This window comes from Equus caballus, chromosome 30, assembly GCF_041296265.1.
Source record: "Equus caballus isolate H_3958 breed thoroughbred chromosome 30, TB-T2T, whole genome shotgun sequence".
Taxonomy (NCBI): Eukaryota; Metazoa; Chordata; class Mammalia; order Perissodactyla; family Equidae; genus Equus; species Equus caballus.
The window spans coordinates 11,920,394-11,945,340 of NC_091713.1; the positions used below are offsets into that span (position 1 = coordinate 11,920,394).

Here is a 24,947-nt window from a genome sequence, read left to right on the forward strand (position 1 = left end):
ACAGACACAGGCTGTCCAGGAATAAGCAAGGCGAGCTCCTTATTTTTCTTTCATTTTTTTCATAAAATTGTTGAGAATTGTCAGGAAGAAGGCAGCCAGGAGTTCTGATTTCCTTGGCACCCATGGGGAAAACAAAATCATGAGGGATAGAAAAGAATCAGATATTGGACTAGAAGTTATACGTTTACGTGTCTAGGCTAGGACCTACTTTGCTTAGGGCTCTTCCATAAACCAGTCTACTGTGCATCCTAGCTTCTCTCTTGAGAGTAGAGGAGAATGAATGAATAGTTGCACTAAGCCCTGTGCAGAGAGATTTCGTTCATAGAGGGATCAGCAAGAAGGAGGGAATCTTGTCAAATACCCATCTCCAGCCTTCCACATGTAAAAGGGGAATCAGAAAAATCATATTGAATTTTCTCTTCTTTACAGCTAACTGTTCAGTGGGTTGGAAACATCAGTATGGCTGTTCAAATATTTCTGAAAAATAAAATCCATTTTAACTGTAGTGCCTTGAATTGGCAGCACTAGCAAAAGTATAGTTAAACGGGAAATTTTCTTTTCCTTTTGCCTTTCTACAATTTACTCATGGATCTCAAAAGAATTCTAGGAAATTGAAATTTAAAAATCAATCTATGAAATAAGTAAACCAGGGAATGTCACACAGAGCAAAAGATCAGGCAGCAGCAAAAACCAATTTAACACTTTGAAAAGCATGAAATGTAAGGCAAATAGCCAAATCACCATGCGTATATTTATTTTTAGTGTGTGCATCTGCAGTAGATAAGCCTTCATCGTTGGCATAATTATGCTTTTACCCTTGTAAAGCATTTTACCCTTACCTTCAGGTTATAATCCTTTTTTAAAAAGAATTTTAAATGGGACTCACAGACAGGGTATTAATTCTTAGACTAAGCGGGCTGGGTGAACCTAGGCCAAGCACTGCTCATATATGGTGGCTGCGACTGCAGGTCGTTCTTTGATCCCTCCCGGTAAAACCATGCTGAAACCACCCCAGAGACATCTCTGAGGCTCCATTTCACAAAAGAAGTTGTCATAAAATCAAATGACTTAAGGAAGAGGTCTTGATATCACATCATTAAAATATGTACTCTTGGCCCTTTTGCCCACACTCAATCCAGAGCCCTCACATTTCCTGTCCGTGGAAGCAGAGCACAGCTATTGCTGCGGCGCCAAAGACAGCCCTGCGGGCACTGGCAGTCAGGTCCTGTCCACCACAGCGCTCTCGACCAGAATTTGCTGAGAATAGTAGGCCCTCACCCCTGAGGGATCCACTGAAGGTGATAAACTCACTTCTCTCCTATGCATTTGGAACGTCGCTAGTCCTCTACCAACCTGGAGGGAATTGAGAAGATAATCACTCACATCATATTCTGAAGGGCTTAATTCTCTCCTAGAATCCCTGTTGCTAAAGGAGACTGGAGAGGGCATGACTGCATTTGGCATTGTCGTTTGCATTTTTGCAAAAGAGGAGTCCAATCCAAGGGAACCTGCATGTGAATGACAACACTGGACAAGCCTCTGTTCTCAGTCCTGGAAAGGACCTCACACCTCTGTCTCCCGGGCCCTGGCAAGGAAGTTCAGATTCAAAGTGTTCAAGCAGCAAATGGGCAAAGAGCTGTCTTGCGTTTCCAGGTGGAAAAGCAGAGCACTGTGGGGTGAACGCAGGTGGCTGCTCTCCCCAACTCGGAAGACTTGCCCTGCATTCCTGCCTTGATCGGTGCTGCGGGGACACTGGTCTCTTACATTTCCTTCCTGAATGTGCCTTCCCTCCCGGTCTTGAACCTCCTGACTGTTTTCTGTCTCTGAAGCCTCCCTGACAGTGATTGGACTCAGAGAACTTAACCTCATGTTTACGGCCCTAACCAGGCGAAGGGGATAGAAAGGATAAAAAAAGTGCGTATGAGATCAAAAGGACCAGCTCCTTATTCTCTTAACTACTTATTACTTTACCACTCACTGCTTAATCTTCTGAAATCAGGATTCAGTTCCCCTTAAGAAGACTCTGGGACACAGTGGCTTAAGGGTAATATTCATAATAATATTTGACAGTTTTTGGAACACTGTCATGTACATATAGATCTTACCCACTAAACCACCAGGCTGGCTTGTACACATATATACCGTTTGACCCACATTGAACATGAGCTGTGAGTAACATTATCTCCATTTAAAGACACAGAGGCTTGAAATGGGTGACTTCCCCAAGATCACTTAACTAATATGCCACCTAGCTGAGTCTTAAACTTAGCCTCATTTCCTTATTTCACATTTGACCTGGACTGCATAGCGTCTTCCATTGTCTCTTGACATTTTACTAACTTTGAAGCTTTATGTGTTCAAATTAATTGTGATAGATAGCTTTGCCTGACTTTCTGCCTCCCTTGTTCTATTCCAGTGCTCCTGACATTGTTTCCACATTATGCCAAACGTTGGTATGAAAATTTTGCAAGGAGGAGAGACCTTGTAAGAAAAACTTTTAGATCGTTTACTGAGAAACTCTGTAGATTCTTAAGTAGAAATAATGAATGCACGACATTATCTTTCACTGAATGATAAAACATGGCATCCATATTCTTGTGTTTACTTTTAGGTTGATTTCTATGCTGCTACCCACCTTATTCTCTAGCCAAAAATATGACTGATGTAGGCTTGATGATATGAGAACTTTTTAATTAGGCTAAGAGGAAGAAAAGAGAGAGCAAAATACATTCAGATTTTTATTGTTTTTCCTGCTACTTAAACACGAATGTTCTACTTGAGTACAATGACGTTCTTGGTCACAAATATGGGTATTTATAAGTATGTAGATGGGTCAACTTAAGTGCATTTTCCAGTTTGTAGGTAACTCTGTGATGAAACCAAATTATAAGTTAAACAACTTTTATGTTTTAACGTAACAGCTGAAATGAATATAATGTCTCCTGATTTAAATTCGTTCTTTCCTTCGTAGCCATTCACAAATTCATCCAGATCTTTTCGAAACCATTCAGATTTTCTGTAATCAAGTGATGACTTTAATGACTAGTAATTTGGACGTAATTCTTTTTCTAAGAGCTCAAAAATATTTCACAGGTGACACTCACTCTTTGAGTGGTAAATATGAACGTTCTTAAACTATAATAGAAGATTTAAAAACGTAATGATCCCTGAGAGTGTAGGTACCTAGGAAACAAAGCTGACCAGATTTCTCCTAAAGGATCATGTGAGGACAGGTGAGAATCACTGGCCGAAAGGGAGAAGGACGAAGGACAATGTCGTGGAAATCTGATGGAAGCTCCTTTTGTTTTAAAAGTTCCCGGGAACGAAATTTGCAACTTTGTAGGGTATTTATAGAATCATGGGAGTGTTCTAGGCCTTCAGCAAATGTGGCATTTTCTGAATCATAAAACACCATGATGAGAGAGCTTTCTTTCTACCAATGGTTAAGTCTGCTGATCTCAATTAATTTATGTGGATGACAGAGATGCTGTAAGTCCATCGCACAAGTTCGTTCTTAGTCTCTGGTTTTCAAGGTAGGAGGGAGAAGGAAGGAAGTGTGTACTCCTATCCTGCCAAGTGTGAAGGGGTGGGAGGTACAGAGAGAATTTATCTCGCAGGTGTCTGGAAACCGGCCTGTGGTGCCCCATGGTCAGCAATCGACTGGTTTTTCTTTATCAATATCAGGCAGGGTGGGCACTGCAGAGGGAAGTACTGCGTACAGAACCATGCAAAAGGGTGGGCCGACTTCTCATGGAAAGAGAGATGAGGCAGTGAGGATCAGAATTTATAGATTTATATACAATGATATGATAAAGAAGGCATTAGTCACTAAATTCTGAAATTCCAAGACGATGGGGCTTCTTTTAAACTTGAGTGGGGCAAATATTAAATCATAGGAACTATGACTTCAGGCAACAGGTAATTTACATACAGAATTTATTAACCAAGGACCTAGGAAATTTAAAGTCTTCAAAAATATTTGGATGAATTTATGAACAACAAAGACATAAATGGCTATGAAGAGGAGCTGAGATTTAAATCAAAGAACTGAAACACTAGATAATTCTCACATTCTAAAACCATTGTTAAACTACTGTGCTTTGCGACAGTATTGCGCAGCCTCTGGCCTTTAGTGAGACTATGTTAAAGCGGCATGCTCAGTAGAGAGCCCCTTGGCACCTCTCGTTGGCCCTTCCTGCCGACCTAAGAGGATTATTATCCCGGGCGTATTCTGCATTTTCTGCCTTTTTCTCTCACCCAAATCAACACTGTCGTTAGATATTTTTTTCCTAAGTATTCATTGACAATATTATTTTAAGAAAATGACAGGTCTATCTTTGTTAAATCCTGAAGGTTGCTGAATTTCAAGTTAATTCCCGAAGCTAAAATAGAAGAGTTCATCCAAAATCAGACACCTGCATCAATGAGAACATTCATAAAAAGACTTTTCACTTATCAGGGGTTTGGTATCTCCTGAGAGAGGGCTGGTGATCAGATTATTGATTCTGTCTACCGGGGCTATAATGAGGTGTGATTAATTTAAAAATAATGTAAACAATTTAGTCCATTAGCTCTGAATTTAAAAGATGAACATAAAGGTAATTTCTAGGTAGACCAGTTCACTTGCTGAAGCCCACTGGCAATTGTACAGAAGGTTTACACACAGGAAAGAGGCAGTTGGGGACATTTGACCCCCAAATATGTGACAATGGATGTTTGAATAAAGGACTTGTACAATATTTTAATGCTATTAAAATGAGAATTCTCAAATAATCCACATTTTAATAAAAGAATTAATTATAAAGGTAACACATGCTCATGGCTTAAAAAAAAAAACAAAAAACATACAAACAGCACAGAAATATATAATGTAAAAAATAGAGGACCTCCACTCCCAAATCCTCATGGTCCATGCCCCAGATAGCAAATTAGGAAAACATTTATAATCTAAAGGGAATGATAAATAGGTATCGAGTTAACTTATACGTGAGTCATATAAAGTAAAGTGGGAGTAAATATCAAAAAAGAATTACACATAGGTTTATCTGTGAGTTCAAAAGGAGCTTTGATTATATTCATTTGGGATGAGAGAGTAGGAGACAGGATTAGGGGAGACTTCAGTAAGAAAGGAAACTTTGAAGTGGTCCTAGGCGTATAATTGGATTTCCTCAGCCTGAGACAGGAAAAGAAGGAGGACATAACTGACAGCAGGAATAGGATGTGAGAAGGTGAGCCTGATCACGTTTGGAGCATGAGGTAGAGTGAGACTTTATAAGGTAGTATGATCGTTTCGGATCTTACTATGGAGGAATTTGAATAGTCATTTAGCTTACAGAGAATTCATAGGATTTTCAGGTCAATCAAAATTTTTAACAAGAAATGAAATCTTCAGACTTGTTCCTGAATTAATTTTGGAATTCATCCACCGAGTGGACTGATATGAGTGCAAATAGGAGTCCATTGCAGAGAGGATGTCAAGCAGGTGTCGATGCAAATAATCCATAACCAATCTGAAATTCAAAGTTGGGGTGAGTTTATTCTGAGCCAGATCTGAGGAGTAGCCCAGGCCTTCCTTCCCCAAGGAAGGAAGGGCACCAAAGAGGTGGGGTGTACAGACTGGTTATATACCATCTTGGAACAAAGAGCACACATCATATATGACAGGAATGTCCCATTTACAATTGTAACAAGATGCTTAGCTGGCACAGCAGATCAGTGGTCAGCAGGTCAGTGGTCACAAGGTGAGTACAGCAGGTTGGTAATTAATCCTTAGCTCTCAGGAAGGGATGCTTATCCTTCAAGAAATGCTGATATAGGGGGAAGCTACATCCCTATCTTTGAGGGCATCATTCTTGTGTTTGGGGCGTGGTATATATTTAAACCAGATGTGCAACGCAGGCCCAACTGGCCACGCCAGGCCCTTTTGGAAAAACAACGTCAAGCCGAATTAGGTTTAAACCAAATTCCTTCCTCATATGCTCCAATGTATCCTATTGCTTTTAATTTATTTATCACAGGCTATTCATGAACTAGGTTGATGACAAAGGTGGAAATGGGTTTGCGAGTCACTTACAAGGCACCTTTTAGAGAGGTTAAAATAGTTGGGTGGAGGGCAGCAGGAGAGGAAGTGTTTCAATACCGTTCATCATCCTAAGCAAGAGTCTTGCTCATTCCCATCCTGAAGGCGAGGATGAAGCAATTGATCAAGGTATTCGCATGTTCTGCATGCTCTTTCTCTTTCCGTCTCTTTATCTGCCTACCCTCTAGGCTCAGCTTAGTCTGATCTTTCCCATGAAGCCTTTCTCCGATATTTCAGGAGACATTGACAACTGTGCTACTTGAACTCTGACTGCAGTAGAGATTAGCCATCAGGCTCCTTTTGAAAGTCAAACAAGTGACACCTCACAGGAAAGAAATAAATTCTGCAAACCTAAGTTACTCCATCATATGTATTTAACACCCTTGGCGTTTTCTGCTTCATGGGCAAATACTACCATGGCCAAGACTCCATGTAGACTAGCCAAGTAGTTTCTCAGGTCACTTATTTCCCGCTTTCTCTTTTGTAGCTGTGAAAACTCCTCCAGTTTATTTGCTTGTCTTTCCCATGGTCCTTCTCCACATCCAGTTTTGTCTTTCTTTGGTTCTCTCTTGTTATTAACAGCCTCTCTCTCCCCCCACCAGACAGCTTACATTTTTTTTCCTACTATACGATTCTATCCCTCTGCCTTTCAATAGATTTTCTATCTTGAATAAAGCTGGAGTGAACACCATTGTTTTGTCTGCCAAGCACCCCTTTCAACTCCATCCTTCACACTTCCGGCAGCACTATAAAGCAGAGTTTTGGCTCAAATTTCGGGTATGGGAATGAGAGGGAGGAGCAGTTTCTCCCTGGGTTCTCGGATTATAAACTATAAAGCTCAGAAGGCAGGGGCAGACATGTTTCCTGCTCCGGGCTTTGGAGAACTAAGAGAAGCTTCTGGGCTGAGGAGAAAAGTGAGACAGACACAAGGGGAGCCAAAATGAAGTACAGAGGGAGTGTCTGCCTCAGCCATGCCTGAGACCCACTCACACTCTGAACTTGGAGTTACACAAACATTCCACGATGCTCACAACGCATGTCCTCGTTTGTGCCAATTTAAGTTATGATTCTGTCACTTGTAACCCAAAAAATCCTAAGAAATGCAATGAGCATAGTTTATTATTTAGAGTAAAAGTCATATTCCTTGAGATGGATGAGAGAAATGCTTTAGTTAAAAACAAACAAAAAACATCCATGAATCAGAAAAAAATCTTCCTCTACTTCTGGAAAATCACAAAAGCATAAAATCTCGATGTTATCGCTTTTGAAAAAATAAATCTATATTCAAGATGAACGAGGACAGAGTTACATGTAACTAGATTTTACCAGTTTATATTTTTTAGTCATAATTATTCATGAAAATGGTAGCTTTTTCGTATGAAAATAGTAATTAATTCTGAGTGAAGATACTGACTATCATCATCTATAACATGGGGGAACTTCACATCAATTAGAAACAGCTTTAACTGAATTTTTGCTGCAGAAAACAGTTTGGGTCACAAATTCTAATCTCATTATTCTTATTTAACCTTTATTAGAGGCGACTCTGCTCTCACGCTGAATTGAGAAGTGCAAATGAGGTTCCGCCTTAGAAAGGCTTCCTGAAGGAAGAATTATAGGCAGATTTAAATTATGCAGTACCTGCCACCACCTAATTGCCTAAGAAATCCAGACAGCAATTAGTGATCATTCCTCCCATTTTCACAGCTAGCATTTAAAATGATGGTTGCACACAATAATTTGAAAGTATGTGTACATAGGAAAAATTCCACTCAATTCGTCTGTTCAGTCTCATTTATATTTCCAAATGCCTGCGCTTAGTGGTGGGTTACAATAGGCTGTTGGAAAACTTCCTTTGAAATTTTGATTGATTCATTTCTCTTTCAGAACTGCAGAGTACAAAATGTTTTCACTCTACTTTATATGAATGCTTCGCCTACGATCAGGGTGTCTCTGTAAAGCTATCGGCTTAATGAAATCAATAATACTGATATTATGATAAAGTTCTGGCAAATACAGCTACAAGTAAATTTAATTAAACTTCCATCACTGTTTAGAACATTAGGGAACTAGAAAGATGTCAAGGCAGTGACTTTGTTTTCATCAGTATGTGGGAGTCCCCTGTCTGGCGGGCCCCTCTTGAGTAATTAAGAACTCTCTTCAAAGATGCACCTGCATCATGAGCTCTCGCTTTCATTCCTCTGAGTGTGCAGGTGGGGACTGTTTAACCGGAGTGATGTTTGAAATACATCACAAGCATTGAAGTGACATCTAAACTATGCCAAAGGAAAAGCTAATTATGAATTCCTGAGAAAAGAGCAGTGTATTGGAGTTCAATAGCTCCATCAATAGTTCATCCTGAGAGCTTACACATGACGGTGAACTTGAGTGTCATATCTACAAGCAGAAAGACAGCCTCATAAGCAGCCACTGATTTATCCTCATGTTTTTTGTTTATTTGTTTATTTTTTGTGTGAGGAAGATTGTCCCTGAGCTAACATCTGTTACCAATCTTCCTCTTTTTGCTTGAGGAAGATTGCTTCTGAGCTAACATCTGTGCCAATCTTCCTATGCTTTATGTGGGACGCCACCACAGCGTGGCTTGATGAGTGGCGTGTAGGTGCATGCCCAGGATCTGAACCTGCAAACCTCAGGCCGCCAAAGCAGAGTGTACATACTTAACCACTATGCCATTGGGCCAGCTCCTACTCTCATGTTTTGAAATAAGAAATTGCTCTAATAAACTCCCTGCATTGAATGGAACAGAAAGAATAAGAATGTGTTAGCTTATAGTACATTGAGACTGTCTGTTCCACTATTTCTGAGTCAGCCTATTTTTTCACCAAATGTTAGATCAAAAGAAAAAAAGCATTTCAAACATCTCAAGATAAAATCTTAAATGAATTTAACTGGTACTTATGCTTTGGGTCTCTCAGGAAAATCGAATACGTGCAGTAAACAAAAATTCAACATTCTCCCCCACCACCGCCCCCTTTTTCTTGAGCCTCTCTTATGGGCCAGGCACTTTATATATTAGCAATACAAAAATGGGTAAGGTGAGATTTCTTTCCTCAAAAAGTTCACATCTAAGGGAAAACAGATGATTATAAGATAGTAATAGTAACTAAAATGTGAAGCGTTCTGTAACAGAGGTATAAAAAAGTTTTGAACAAATTGAGCCATAGATATTCTCAAAACTACTTTGCAAGAGACAATTGTTTCACTTTTATCACATATAGAGAATAAGTTTTCATAGAAAAAAGATTACTTTGGCAAAGAGTACTCAATCTCAATTCAATTTTTTGATCTTCTAAAGAACTTCAAGGGGCAAATTCATCAAGAAAATATGAGAGCAGAGACATTTTCATTTTGCCAAAAATGGATGCAATTTCATTTCCCCCTTTCTTCTAAATACTATTTTTGTTTAGTTTACATTGTCCTTGCTTATATGCAAAAATATTCTTCTTGACATTTCTTTTAATCAAATCCCCTATCTTCAGGGGATAACATAAAACCAGTCTTCTACAGGAAATCTAAGAGAGAACTTGCCCACGGGTGTCTCTGTCTACTTTATGAGCGACAGTTTGTTGCTTCTAATAAATATTTGACATGTGACCACAGCTGTCTTTGCCAGCTAGATTGTAAAAGAAAGAAAGGATCTGTGGCTTCCTAGTAGGGTGATGAGAGAAGAAACTTATGTTGATGAGGATGATGGTGATGGTGATGAAGAGGATGGTGATGATGATGATGGCGGTATCATGGTAAACATTTAATTAACGTTGTTTCGTTAATCCTCACCCATGATAAGATATATAGTATTATTATTATCTTCATCTTACAGATGAGAAAATTGAGTCTTAGACTGATGAAGTAACATACCTGTTCATATAGCTTGTAAGTAGCACAGTAGGATTCACACTCAGCTCTGACTGGCCTAAACGTACGCTTTAATCATTCTACTCTTTGCATTGAAATTAAAGTCTGCTGACAGTTGGAAGCAAATGTATTTGTAAAAGTCTTGTTCAATTTAACAGGTTCTTCTGTTTGTCTCTGAGAGGGAATTGGCTCTTTGGCTTAAGTAAGGAAATTTACCTGGTTCTGAACACTGGTGATTATTTTCAGATATCAATAATTTTGTAGCTAGAAGAAATCTTACAGATCACCTGCTTCTAACCTCTTATTTTAAGGGTGAAGAAAGTAAGACTCAGAGAGAGCCTCAGTGACTCTAGGCATGCCCAGCTGCCCTGTCTACAGTCCCGTGTTCTGTTATCCCATGCTCAGAGTGTCCTGACCCTCAGAAAGAGCCTTATGAGAGTGAAAACACACTCTAACCCTTTACAGCTCAGTGCCATCCTTATGACAATAGATAGATAATTGACAGATAGATGTGTGTGTGTGCATCATCTTTAGGGATGCTTGAGATATCTGAATCTTTTGACCTTAAATTAAATTGTCCCAAAGATTTTACCATTTACTGGACTTACTTTTTATAGGCTCTCATCCCTATTTCTGTCCAGCTCGCTCTACTAGTTGGTCTGCTTTTAGTGTTCTCCTTCTCATCCAGTTTGCTGTTGCTAATAGTGGGAAAGCAGATAATCAAGTATGTTAAAGCCATGCTTACTATAACAATCGATAGAGTCTGAGTGAATGTTTAAGGGAGCGTCAGTAAATAAAGCGGATGGTTTATATGTGGACTTTGTGATTGACTTGAGCTTTTAGAAACCACATTTTTTTTTCTTTGCTTTCATTTTTGTTTTATTTTGTTCTTTGGTTTGTTTTTTGCTCATTCTAGGCCATGGTAAGGTTCACGGATAAATCACATCTGAATAAAGATAAAAACAGCTGAATACATTTCTAGGATCACATTTTCAGTCTAGAACACAAATCCTATTTTTACGTGGAGTTTAAATGTTTTTCGGTTGTGGCAGTTATAGCTCTGAAAAAATGGAAGATTTGAAAAACAACCACAAAGGTCTCTTTCAATTCCCAGATTCCTAATCTTGCTCCTTCTGGATTCAATGAACTGAGAGGTGGGTGCCTTTGCAGAGGAAACTCTTCAATGCGTAGCGGTGCCCCCTAATCCAGCCCCCAACCAGAGGTGATTGTTGCCACTCCCCGGGGTGCTGAGGTGATTAAAGTGGGAGTCAGAGAGGTTTCCATGTCTGTCTGATCCGGCCTGCTTTAAACCATTAAGCTGATAATACAAGGGCTTACAGGCTGATACCAGGCAAGGCAAAGCAGCTTATTCTTCATTTCTGAACATTGTGTCAGGTGAGTGAAGGGCAAATAGTGACAAAATAAAAAGTCACAAAAATGTATCTATTTTCATGTTTCTGTACTTAGATGAGATATCTTTATTACATAAAAAGAAGTGGGGAATTTGTTATTTTGGGGGTGTTTGGGGGCCTGATAAAGAGAAAACTTCCTTTTCTACCTGAATTTGAAACCAATCGAGAAACACAGCCGAAGAGTAAGGCAGAGGGCTCACAGGGTCACCTTGATCACTGATAAAGCTATTATTGAAGAGAGTTTGTGCACATGCCAGCTTTAGTCCTGACGCCCAATCTGAACAGACCCACCCACCCACTTGGGCAGGCCTCTCCAGATCAGCAAAGTTGGAAGTGGGCTTCCGGATAGAAAAGGAATGGGCTAATTATTAGGGAAATGTAAATCAAAACTACAGTGAGATATCACCTCACATCTGTCAGAATGGCTATAATTAACAAGACAAGAAATAACAAGTGTTGGAGAGGGTGTGGAGAAAAAGGAACCCTCATACACTGCTGGTGGGCAGGCAAACTGATGTATCCACTATGGAAAACAGTAGAGAGATTTCTCAAAATATTAAAAACAGAAATGCCATGTGATCCAGCAATTCCACTACCGGGTATTTGTCCAAAGAACATGAAATCAATAATTCACAAAGGTATATGCACAGTTCATCACAGCATTATTCACAATGGCCGAGACTTGGAAACAACCCAACTGCCCATCAATGGATGAATGGATAAAGAAGATGTGGTGTATATATACAATGGAATACTACTCAGCCATAAAAAAACCCAAAACTGTGCCAATTGCAGCAACATGGATGAACCTTGAGGGTATTATGCTGAGTGAAATAAGTCAGATGGAGAAAGACAAATACCATATGATTTCACTTATATGTGAGAGATAAACAAACACATGGATAAAGAGAACAGATTAGTGGCTCCCAGAAGGGAAAGGGATAGGGGGAAGGCGAAAGGGGTAAAGGGTCACATATCTATGGTGACAGAGAAAAACTGGACTGTTAGTGGTGAACACGATACAGTCTATACAGAAACTGAAATATAGTGATGTACACCTGAAATTTACACAATGTTATAAGCCAATATGACTTCAATAAAATAATTAAAAGAAAGAAAAGAAAAAGGATGGACCCTACAGGCCAATTCCTCATTCCTAACTCTTCTACCTGATAAGTCAGTCCCCCTCCTTGAAGTGGAATGAGTCAGGGGGCAGAAAGAGGCAGCAGGATTAGGCTAATGGTGCTCCCTCCACATGAAAAGGAAACATAAAGGAGGCAGGATAAGCATCCCCAAGTATTAGGGGTGTGCATGGACATTTAACGTCCAATGTTGATTGTCCATTTACATTCTGTGCTTTATGTATGCTGTATCATTTAACCTTAAAATACTTTATCCCACCTCAGCCCCAACCCAACCCCAAGAACACTGTGAAGGAGATACTATAAATGCTATTATCACATTTTACAGATGAGAAAACTAAGCCTCGGAGAGGTCACGTAACTTGCTCCAAGTAACATGGATGATAAGGAGAAGAGCCAAGGGTCAGATGCAGACCTATCTTACTCTCAAACTCTTTCTCCTCACATCCCAGTTATTTCTCATGCTAATAAATCACATAATACTTATCCAGGCAAATATGTTTCTTAGTTGAAAAGCATTCTGAAGCTATGTTGATGAAAATTGGATAAGTCATTAATATAAAGTTTAGACTGTGATTTTTTAACTTTTTATTTTGGAATAATTTGAGACACAGAAATAATGCAAAAATAGTACAGAGAATTCCCATATACCCTAATGTTAACCTCTTATATTTTTCTAGCATAATTATCCTAATCAGGAAAATGAAATTGGTACCATGCTATTAACTAAACTACAAATCTTACTCAAATTTCAGCATTGTTTTCAATATTAACTGTGAATTTTTTGAGGGCAGGAATTGTATTGTATTCATTTTCATGTCATAATGCTCAGTGATGAATCTGGTCTAGAGTCAGTGATCAGTAACTGTTTGTGCAATGAATAAATAAGGAATGGATGTTGAGTTCTATTCTACAAATGTGCGTGTGTTTGTGCATATATGTGCACCACAGGTTTAGAAGCACACAAGGAAAGTCTGAGGCTATGATGTCAATGAATGTTATTCAGAACTAAATTCCATATTAGACTTTGGAAAGCACAGCCCTTTAAAACTGTGACAATTTTTCAAAAAGCAAAAGCAAGAGTATCAACCAGATTGAGAGAAGGATAGATACCGTGGAATCCGCTAAATGGGCAGAGGGCTATTCACTGTATTATGCATGTATGTGTGCATGTGTATTTCCTATCATACCTCAGTAAAGGCCTGGGAAGGAGAAGCAGCAGTGTGGCAATCAGTCTTGATTCCTAGGCAGGTTTTACAATTTTAACCTAAACCAAAACACTGAAACTCTCTTGCTTGAAGAGGAAATCCAAGCAGAGGCTTTTAAGGTTTCCATTTTCTTTCTCACTGAGTTCAGTAGAGATAATATTAATGAAGTATGAATTTTGCTGTGAAAATGGTTTCTGACAACTTCAAAAATAAACACTCATTTATCTCAAACTTTGTAACCAAAAAGTGTGAAACTAGGAGAGAGGCAATATTCAAAGCACGAAATTCCCCTTAACAGCTTAATGGACTCTAAAATGGCCACTTTTCTTGCTGTTTTCTCTATTATCTTTTAACCAAACTAAAAATATTAATGTGACAAAGTGTAGAAAGGCATCTAGATGGCGTTATTCTTAGTTGGAAAAAACTGGTGTCAAAATTGCTATAATTGGTTTTTCTCAAAAAGTTCAATTTATAAAAGGTTTTCATTATGTTATTATTGTTATTTAGATGGAAGATGTCATAGCACGCATGCAAGATGAAAAAAATGGAATTCCCATCCGTACTGTCAAAAGCTTTCTTTCCAAGATACCCAGCGTCTTCTCTGGTAAGTTTGCACTGTGGCTCTACTTTGTCCAGCATCTTTCGCTTAACTATTTCAATCTCTTCTAGCTGTTCACTACTGAAACTCTTTCTCTAATTCATTATTCAATAACTATTTACAAAATGCTTATGCCATATTCCAAATCATGTTGGACTCTTCAAATGGTAGTAAAACAAAACAAAAAAACAAAAATCATGACGCTACTCTAATTGAAAAGACATAATGAACAAATGTGAAATAACAGAAAAGAGTATGAAAATAAAGACATATGAAACAATGTGAGGTAGATTGCATATAGAAGTTAGGAGGGTGAAAACAATCAATGAGGAGTCAGGAGAAGGTTCCTGAAGAGCAGTGATGAACTGAGTTTGGAAAATGAGGAGCCATTTCAGCTTTAAGAACACTACTACCACCAGATGTGCGTGCAGAACTTGAAGTGGTCACACTGCTGAGGACAGGATGGAGAGATAGGAACCAGTGGAGTGGGGTCAGATATGAGAGTCTTTGGGTGCCAAGGGTCTGACATCCGGGGAGTGAAGGAATAGAGAGGAAAAAGCATGAGGATTTGGCGGATAAAAGAGGACATGACCCAGTGGTTTTTAGGTTTTGTTGTTTAATTGGGTGACTGTGAGATAAAGGTATCATTATCAGAAATAGGAAAACCCCACAGGTTTGATTGGAAGTGGCTGGAGGAAAGGGATGGTAATCAGTTAGAAGTCAGAGCCCTGGCTCCACGAGACAGTGAATGCCCACGCCGTGGGGACTTGGGCATGCTGGGGCCTGGGCTGGCACAGCTTAGAGGAGAGGCAGAGCCAGACAGACTCAAGCCTGAGCAGCGAGTGAGGAGGCTGGGGCCCAGCACGTGGAGGGGAGGGGCTTCGTGGGATTGATTAACAGGAGTTGTGTGACGCTTCCTCATGAACAAGGATCCAAAGAAGACCCTGATCAGGAGGCCTTCAGCCTTGATGAGAGGGTAATAATTAGGACCAGAATACAAATAAGCAGGCCCAGATGTTGGTGTTTAATAGCTGCATTGCTCTCAGATGAAAGAGAGAGGGAGCATGGAGCCGATGAGAACTGCAATAGAATGACATTTTGCTCTAACAAGATGTCTCCTCTTTTTTCCTGTTACTGTTTTTCATGCCCACTTTGTTCCAGTTTCCTGCTCTTCCGCGATGATGCCCTGTATTTTCCCACATCTGGGACTTTACTCCATCTCTTCCCTCTCCACCATCCCACACCCAGACTTCCAGGTCGTTCTAACTGTGAAGTTCTGTCCCTTCTTCAACAGTCAGCCGAGAGAGCTCTTTGGAGAAAACTGTCCTGAGCTTGCTTTCTCTGTGCTCTCAGAAACCTTGTTTATTGCCTCTCTGATAGTGGTTATTATGCTCCACTGTATCTGATGGTTGTTTTTATTTGTGCCCTATATCCCCTTGTAGATATTAAGCTCCTTGCAGTCAACCCCTCAGAGAATTAACTTTACATCTAAACACAAATATGAAAATTACTCATGTTTTCATGACCAATGGGAAGGAGAACTTATCTTCTTAAGATACTGAATACAGGGGTTGCAAACCGAAATATATTCAGAATCCAGGCAGGTCAGTGCACTAAATTGCCATCTGACCTGTGAACTGTGGTCAATTCTACAGTGCGTGGCCTATCTAAAGGCATTCCTGTTCAGGAATTTTTGTGACAACATATATAAACAGAAAAGTTTTGCCTGTCAGATTAAGCTGGGCTGCAAGTTTGAGTTATCTGCTCCAACGGTAAATCTAGAATTTTTGATTGAGTTCTTCAAGTAGCAACACGTCATACAATTCCAATACAATTCCATAGAATTCCAATACAGCAACCTATTGGAAGAACTCTTGATTGACGATATTAAGATCTTAATTGAAAAGTAATATTGGACATATAGATTGAGAAGGAACCATGAAGTGCTGGATACTTACTGCAATGTTCAGTGACATAAAACAACAATGGTGGCTATTAAATAAAGAGAATATCAGTGTCATTTTTCATATTAATGTAATTAGTTTGCAATTATAATTCTACGTTTCCTAGAAATTTTTCCAGAGCTCTCTGGCTCACAGGTTTAATTAGATGCTTTGCTGTAGATTTAATCGGTATGTCTCATATTTACCAACCTCTTTGTATTAATATCCCCAAATTATAATGATCTCATGTCCCATTCATTTTACTAGCATTTTTCAGTCTTTTTTAGCAATTTTTGTCTCCTGATATTTCTTATGGTGACTTGAGATTGTTAATTCCTGTGTTCTTTTGTGGCCCAGCTTGCTGCCTGCTGCTTGCTCTCCTGCCTCTTTCTGCCTCTCCCTTCTCTCTCCAGGCCTGCCTCGTGTTCTACTGCAGAGCCGCTAATGAAAAGAGGAGTATACTAACGCTATTGTCCTTAGTAGAACTAGAGACCAGCTGTGGTGAATGATTGATGTTATGTGTGAGAGGAGGTTGGTGCAATTGTTGAGGAAAGGAGTCTGTCTTGTTAGGGTCTGTTCCACAGGGAAAAGGTTCTCAAATATTGTTAATTGAGCTCTTTCAGGTTACCCACGTATGCTCCCTAAAGCTTTGATGCTCAAAGCATGGCCCATGGTCCAATAGTATCAGCATCACCTGGAAATTTACTAGAAATACGGTGTGCGCCCATCCCAGACTCACTAAATCAGAACCCCAGTTTTAACACTGAGGTTCGGGAAGCACTGCCTCAAGCAGGGAGGCAGGGCTGGACTGGGCTGTAGGCTTTACCTAGGGCACTGGGTACACAGGCCAACTTGCTTGTGCAGATCTTTCTATTCCCTTTCAAGGGCTCTGGTCACCTTTTCCCCTGCAATCTGACCTCAGTCAAGCCCACCCCAGATGAATGTTTACAGCTATGTGGAGGGGTGGGTGCTATGCAACTCCACTGGGGACATCCTTGAGGAATACATATGTCGTGGTAGCCAAGTAATCCCCACATCCACCTCAGGTGAAAAGAGCTGTGTTGAGAAAGTGATTATGCAACCCCATCCTCTCACAACATCTGAGATCCAGACCCAGAATCATGTCAAAGAATCCTATTACACAGATAATATTACCAACAATGGTTTGGACTTCAGGGTTGTTTGTTTTTCCTCCCTCCTAATAGATGCTTTTCCTCCAGCTAAGCATCCAAGACTTTTCTAATTATTTTGGTTTTGGAATTGTTAATTTAGGCATCCTGATTTCCTTGGTTCCAGGATCAGAGGAAACGTCTTGGGATGACCCCTCCATGCTTGTCCCTTAAACTATGGGATAGCAGATGTCCTTGGGTGGATCCAATCACAGCATTGTTTTTCGCCCAGAATTTCCTTCTCAATTGCAGAGGTAGCTCAGACAGTTCCGTTGGTAGTCTGCGACCACACCCCCTCAAGTTGAGGGGATGAGGTCAGTGGTGGATGCTGACCAAAGCCTAGCCCATCAGCTCTCTCTCTCCTGGGATTCTGTTGTTTCCCATTCCCAAACTTCAGTTAAGTGTGTGTGTGTCTGGCACTGAGGTGATGTAGACCTGGGGGCTGGACAATAGCCATGTGAGGAGGGAGGCGAAGGAAGCCTGGCTGCAGACTGAGAAAAAGAAAACACATGAGGAAAGAGAAGCAGAGACGATACGGCAGAGTCCTGGGTTCCTGGTACCCAGTGCTGCAACCTGCACAGACTTCCTTTGGGATTCCTCCTCTCCTCCAGATGTCCAAAGACATCTGCCTTTGGTTTTACCACATTCTCCACTTCCCTTTTCTACTTCAAACTTTTCCTATATCTACAGCAGATTCAGTGGGGAGGTCCATAGGAATGCAAATTTCCAAACCCTAACTGCAGATATTTTAATTCATTAGAACTGAGATGCAACCAGGGTGTTAGTACTTTTAAGCTGATAAAAAAAAATGCACCTGCTAGTCTTAGAGGCATGCTAACTATATTTTCCTTTAGATTTTTCAGTTCAACAAACACTGATTAAATATCCACTATGTTCCAGTTACTATACTGGGTTTTGAGGGCTAATATTTTCCTTTTAGTGGAGTTATAGACAGATCACATATATGTCGGCACTAAATGTTCAACTGGTGTGATGAACTGAGGTGATTTCTGTTTGCAGAGTTTAAAAAGTCAGTTGTGGGAACTGTTCAAACATTTCCACTTTATTTTATCTAATTAATTAATTTATTTAGTTTTCCTGAGGAAGATTCACCCTGAGCTAACCTCTGTGCCAATCTTCCTCTATTATGTATGTGGGTCGCTGCCACAGCACGGCCACTGCCGAATGGTATAAGTCTACGCCCGGGAACCGAACCTGGGCCACTGAAGAGGAGTGCACCGAGCTTAACTTCTAGGCCACAGGACCAGCTTCCTATTTTATTTTTTTTCAAGTGTGATTGACATTCAATATTATATTAGTTACAGGTGTACAACATAGTGATTTAATATTTTTATACATGATGACAGGATCTAGTTACCGTCTGTCATCATGTAACAGTATTACAACGTTGTAGATTATATTCCCTATGCTGTACATGACTTCCCTTTGATTTATTTATTTTATAAATGTAAATCTTTACCTCTTGATCCCCTTGACCTATTTCACCCATTCCTTCACCCTCCCTCCCCTCTGGAAGCACCAGTTTGTTCTCTGAATCTATGAGTTTGTTTCTGTTCTGTCTGTTCGTTTGTTTTGTTTTTTAGATTCCACATGTAAGTGAAATCATATGGTATTTATCCTCTTCTGTCTGACTTATTTCACTTAACATAACACTCTCTAGGTCCATCCATGGCAAGATTTAATTCTTTTTTATGGCTGAATAATATTTCATGGTATCTGCATACCACATCTTCTTTATCCATTCATCTATGAAGGGACACTTATGTTGCTTTTATTTCTTGGTTATTCTAAATAATGCTTCAATGAACATGGGGGTGCGTGTATCTCTTCAAATTAGTGTTTCTGTTTTCTTCAGATAAATGCCCAGAAATGGAATTGCTGGATCATATGGTAGTTCTATTTTTAAGTTCTTGAGGAAACTCCATACTGTTTTTCATAGTGGCTGCACCAATTTACATTCTCCCCAATTGTGCACAAGGGTTCCCTTTTCTCCACATCCCTGCCAATACTTGTTATTTCTTGTCTTTTTGATATAGCCATTCTGACATAATGAGGTAGTATCTCATTGTAGTTTTGATTTGCATTTCCCTGATGATCAGAGATGTTGAGCATCTTTTCATGTGCCTGTTGGCCATCTGTATGTCTTCTTTGGAAAAATGTCTATTCAGGTTCCTCTGCTCATTTTTTAACTGGACTTTTTGTTTTTTCAATATTGAGTTGTATGAGTTCTTTACCTATTCTAGATATCAACCCCTTATCAGATATATCATTTGCAAATATCTTCTCCCATTCAGTGGGTTGCCCTTCATTTTGTTGATGCTTTTCTTCGATGTGCAAAAGCTTTTTAGTTTGATGTAGTCCCATTAATTTGTTTTTTCTTTAGTTGCCCTTGCCTGAGGAGACATATCTAAAAAAATACTGCTAAGACCAATGTCAGAGAGCTTACTGCCTGTGTTTGCTTCCAGGAGTTTTATGATTTCGGGTCTTAGGTTTAGGTCTTTAATCCATTTTTGAGTTTCCTTTTGTGTATGGTGTAAGAAAGTGGTCCCGTTTCATTCTTTTGCATGTAGCTGTCCAGTTTTCCCAGAAAGGTTTATTGAAGAGAGTGTCTTTTCCCCATTGTATATTCCTGCCTCTTTTGTCATAGATTAATTGACCATATAAGCGTGGACTTATTTCTGGACTCTCTATTCTGTTCCATTGATAAATGCTGTCTCTTTATAATTGAATCTTTAAGCAAGAACTTGAATTACATGTCTTTAACTCCCAAAAGAAAGACCTTTATGAGGTTTGAGTGTAATGATACAGAAGCCTTTAGAGTGGGCAGAGACGTGCTCATTTACATACTATTTTGTTAGCTTTTGCAAAGTTATAATCAAAGACATTTACTTCATGTTCTCTAAGTTGCTTGTGAAGAATCCATGAAACACATTTATTCTATAATAAGATACTAAAATTTCATGTTTGAAGATAATCTTAACTTTTTCTCTTTTTAAAACAAAGAGAAATGTATAACCTGTATTTTCATTTTTCCTGATTTCTCTAGTTTCCAGGAAGTTCATTGCTAAATTTAATGTTTCATTCGTATTTTCTCACCTGATTCTTCACTAACACATCTACTTTCCTTTTTCCTCTAATTGGTTCTTCGCCTGTCTTTTATTGCTGTTGCTTTAATTTGGCGTGTGTGGGGGTGTGTGTGTCTGTGTGTGTGTGAAAGAGACGAGGTGGGAGAGGGGAGATTAAAATTGTAAATTGCTTCAAGTCGTGCTTGGAGGTAGATAAGGAATAAGTTCCGAAGAAGTATCTGAGAGGTGTCTACTGCTACAGCTTGCCTCCAAATTGAGGCTCTCCATCACATTACAAAGTGAAGGACGCATTTCCAATATTATTGCATGAGAGTTGCATAAAGAACTCATGCAATTTTTACACAATTATATCTTCAAATCGGAAAAAAAAAACTATAAAGCTAAAAATACAATATTTGCAGATTTTTCTGAGGATTTTCTCTGAATGAACCCCACAAGTCTTATTCCTACATCATAGCTCTTGCCCTAGAATTCATATCCTGTAACTTATAATGTATATTCATCTCTCATCTGAAAAGCTTTGGTAAAGCAAGCTATGACACTCATATCAGCTGAAAATCTTTTGTATTTAAACTCTGAATGAAAGCCGAGTAGAGATCCAAGTCCAGATGGAGCATAAAACTTTGTGAATAAAAGAGGAAATGATTAATGTTACATTTTTCACAGCACTGCTCCATCTTTGATGGTATTTTACAACTATACTATTTATCTTGGCTACACACATATTTGAATAAATTAAAACTGACCACATAGGTTTTCAGTTTCTTACAACAAGTTGTTGAAATAGGGAGGTTTTTGGTGCTTTACTTCTAGAAAATATTATAATAATTGAATAATTATAATAATTATAATAACTGAATAAAAATTGGATCAGCCACTGGGATTTTCTTTTTAATAATAAAGATTTTTTTTTAAAAAATAAGGGTTTGTTATTTTGATTTTATATTTTAAAATAGGAATTATATATTATATATAACAATTATAAATTATATATAACAATTACTTTTATATTATGTAGGAGATTCTTTTTTTATTTTGGAGGAAATCATTAGTAATTTGGGAGCCTGCTATGTGGCTAGTGGGTTTTAATATATTAGTTTTATTCCTTACAACACTTCAAGGTGATTTTTCATCTCTATTTCATAGAGAAGGAAATGGAGAGTTCAAATTTTTGGTCCAGTTTTGCAGTTTACTAATATTCAAACCAAGATCAATCCAATTCGAGATCCCATTCCCTTTTCACCCCCACCAAGGGGTTCCCCCACAAATGTGGTCCTTTGCATGGGTCTGTGTTGTTTCATCATGACAAATGAGCACATTTCAGCATCTATAGGATTCTAAGTATTGGAGACCCTACATTTGTCTCCCAACATGTCCCCCTCCAGATGGAAACTCTTTGAAGTACTTGTCAAAAAGACCCGAGCTTTTACTCCATTTTGTCTCTGAGGACTTGCATGACCTTGAGAAAACAGCTACAGTTTCTTCATGTCTAAAATTTGGAGATTAGACCTGATGATCTCTAAGTTTCCTTTCCATGTAAATTCTATAATTCAGAGAAGGCAGAGAAGGGAAATTGTGGGAAGAGGATTGCTGGAGGTGAACACAATAGACTAGACTATTCACAAGACAGCTGGAATGATAAAGCACCAGTGGAAATCTTACTGCATTTTCTTTCCCTGGCCGACGTCATCCATGCCCATAGCTTTAATTACAAGCTTTATGCACCCTTCCAAATGCATACCTCTAGTCCAGAGCTTTTTTCTGAACTGTAATATATTCAACTCCTTATGCGGCATTTCCACTTGGATGTCCCAAAAGAACCTCAAGCTCAGCATGTCCAGAATTAAATTTGTAGTCTTTTCCTCAGCCTCTTCCCTGTTTTCTGTCTCAGGGAAGATGGCACATGCCAGAAATGCTGGAGTCACTTTGACTTCTCTTTCTATGGTGCTCTCTTCTCATGCCTATTTCATCAACTCTTGTCAATATTCTCCTCTAAGCAGCCAGCAAATCCATTGGCTTTTGGCCATCTACTCTTGTGTTGCTCTAGCCGCACTGCCATCTCCACTCACCTGAATTATCACATTGACTCCCAGCTGCACTCTGCCCTTTATCCTCTCTCTCTCCAAGGGCAGCCACACTGCTGTTTTCAAGTTGCAAATCTGATCCATTGAAATCCTTCTCTCATTTTAGGATTAAGACTAAAAGCTTTAACAAGACTCCTAAGCAGCAACGTAGTTCAGTCCCTCCCTGACTGTCAGACCTGTCTCACAGCACGATCCATCTTTCTCTCTCGTTCTAGCCACAGAGGGCGCTTCACTTCCTAGACTTCATGCGCCCCCTCTTTCCACGGGCGATTTCCACCCTGGTGCTGTTTCCTCTGTTTGGGATGCCTCCTTCCTTTTCCCACCTTTGTTCAGTTTAGACCTACTCATCTCAGGTCTACCCCAGTTTCCTTTCTTAAATACACTCATAAAACTACATTCTTTTCTTTCAGAGTACTTTATTCTATTTTGTAGTTATAAACTCATTAGTGGTGGTATTTGATTAATATCTATCTTCCAGACAATACTGTAAACTACAGGAAGGTTCCGTCTGCTCACTTTTGTAACCCCAGCATCAAAAACAATGTCTAACATAGGAGGTGTTCATTAAATATTTGTTAAATGGCTGAATAATAATTGCAACTTTTAGAAGAAATATTTGCATTCATGTGGATTGTGAAAGTAGTTACATATTGTGATTGCGAGGCTTTGTCAAAATATGTCGATTATTTGGATTTTTAAAGATCTTTCAGCCAATTTGTTTTTGCCCTTTAAATGGTGTTCAAATGAAAAAAAAATTATGCAGTTATCTTTATGCATAGTATAAATCACATGAGCAAGAGCATACGCATTAACTCCTTGGTTTCTTTGAGGTGGGTACCGGGAGCTGGCTGTACCCCAAGCTCTGTAGATTCCTATTTGTTAATAAATTAAACAGGCCTCAGGAGCCTACTGTGTTGTGAGCATTTTGCCAGGCCTGGAGACACAGAGGAGTAAGATGTGGTCTCTGTCCTTGAGGAGATCACTCTGTAGTGAGAAGATAGACAAATGAATAAGGCGCGATAATTTCCATGATGGAGGTGAACCCAGAGTGCAGCAGCAGGGTGTGGAATTTAACCCAGGTTCCTGGGGTCAGAGACATGCCTTGGAAAGGTGACGTCTGAGATTCACTGTAAAGGATGAGTCAGAGTTAGCCAGACAAAAGGGAAGCACTTGTGCAAAACTTCAAAGGTTTGAAAGGACGTGATAAACTCAGGGCACTCCAAAACTTACAGAGTGACCTTGACGCAAGGATGAGGTGTTGAGTGCAGAGAGGTGAGTGTGGAGAGCAAAGCAGAAGACAGAAATTAGAATTGAAGGCAGGAGTTAGAATTTTATCCTGAAAAAAGTAGTAAATGACTAATATTAAGCAAGAAAATGGCATTGTTAATTTTCTAATGGAGATTTCTCTGGACAAATATAGAGATTAAGTATCAGTTTGTAGAGAAGGGAGACAAGGATGGGAGCTGTGACTGTGACCTAGACCAGAGATTATAAAAGCGTGGAACAAGACAGGGCCAGGGGAATTTAAGAAAAAATAGGATGAATAAGGACTTCCTTACCCATTCAATGACAAGGTTAGTGGTAGAGGGGAAGTGAGAGAGCAGATGAATTAAGGGAGAAGGCACCGCCAACAACAGCACCCATGTGTATGACCTTGAGAATGAATCCACAATGATGCCTTTCAGAAAATGAACTGGGAAACACAGGAAATATTCATTCTCACTCTCTGTTCATACAGATGATGAGGAAGGGATGATAAATTTCGAACATGTTGAATTTCAGATACCCATAGAACAACCAAGTGAAAAGTTCAGCTCTTGGATGTACAGATCTGGAATTCGTGGGTATGAAGCAACACAAGAAGTAGATGAGATCTATCTACTGTTGGTGGACTGTTGGTTAGAAGTCGAGTAGATGAGCTCTCTTTTGGAGCTGTGTGTGGAATGAGAAAATTGGATGACCAAAGATGGACCTCTGTGAACAAAAGCACTTAGGGATGAGCAGAATGCATGGTTCGTACATGCTTGCTCTTAGATCCTGGCCAGCAGGATTGTTGGGCACAGTCCACTTGGAGAAGCAAGGGAGACAGGCTCAAGATGAACCATAAAGACCTTGTGTAAGTGACTGGGAATCATACTGTGCTGGGTCTGGAGAGCTAGCACTTGGGGAATAAAGAGCCCAGTGCTTCTCTGAGTCTTAACAAAGAGAACTAGTCAGCACGTGAAGTTCAAAGTCTTCTCTAAGCCTCTTTATTCAAAAAGGCTCATGACCTGCCCATTGTAGAAGAGTGTGAGGGGAGAAGCCATCACTGTGTTCATGATTTATAAGC

The 24,947-nt window shown here is 39.5% G+C and overlaps 1 protein-coding gene across 9 annotated transcripts in view; it reads left to right on the forward strand.

Annotated features, from left to right (window-relative positions):
• RGS7 (regulator of G protein signaling 7) overlaps window positions 1-24,947 on the forward strand; it is a 487,753-nt gene that overhangs the window by 208,976 nt on the left and 253,830 nt on the right. For all 9 annotated transcript variants that reach the window (XM_023632432.2, XM_023632434.2, XM_023632435.2 and 6 more), the window contains exon 3: window positions 14,225-14,321. In XM_023632432.2, the coding sequence (XP_023488200.1) occupies window positions 14,225-14,321 (97 nt within the window). The remainder of the gene's footprint in view (window positions 1-14,224; window positions 14,322-24,947) is intronic.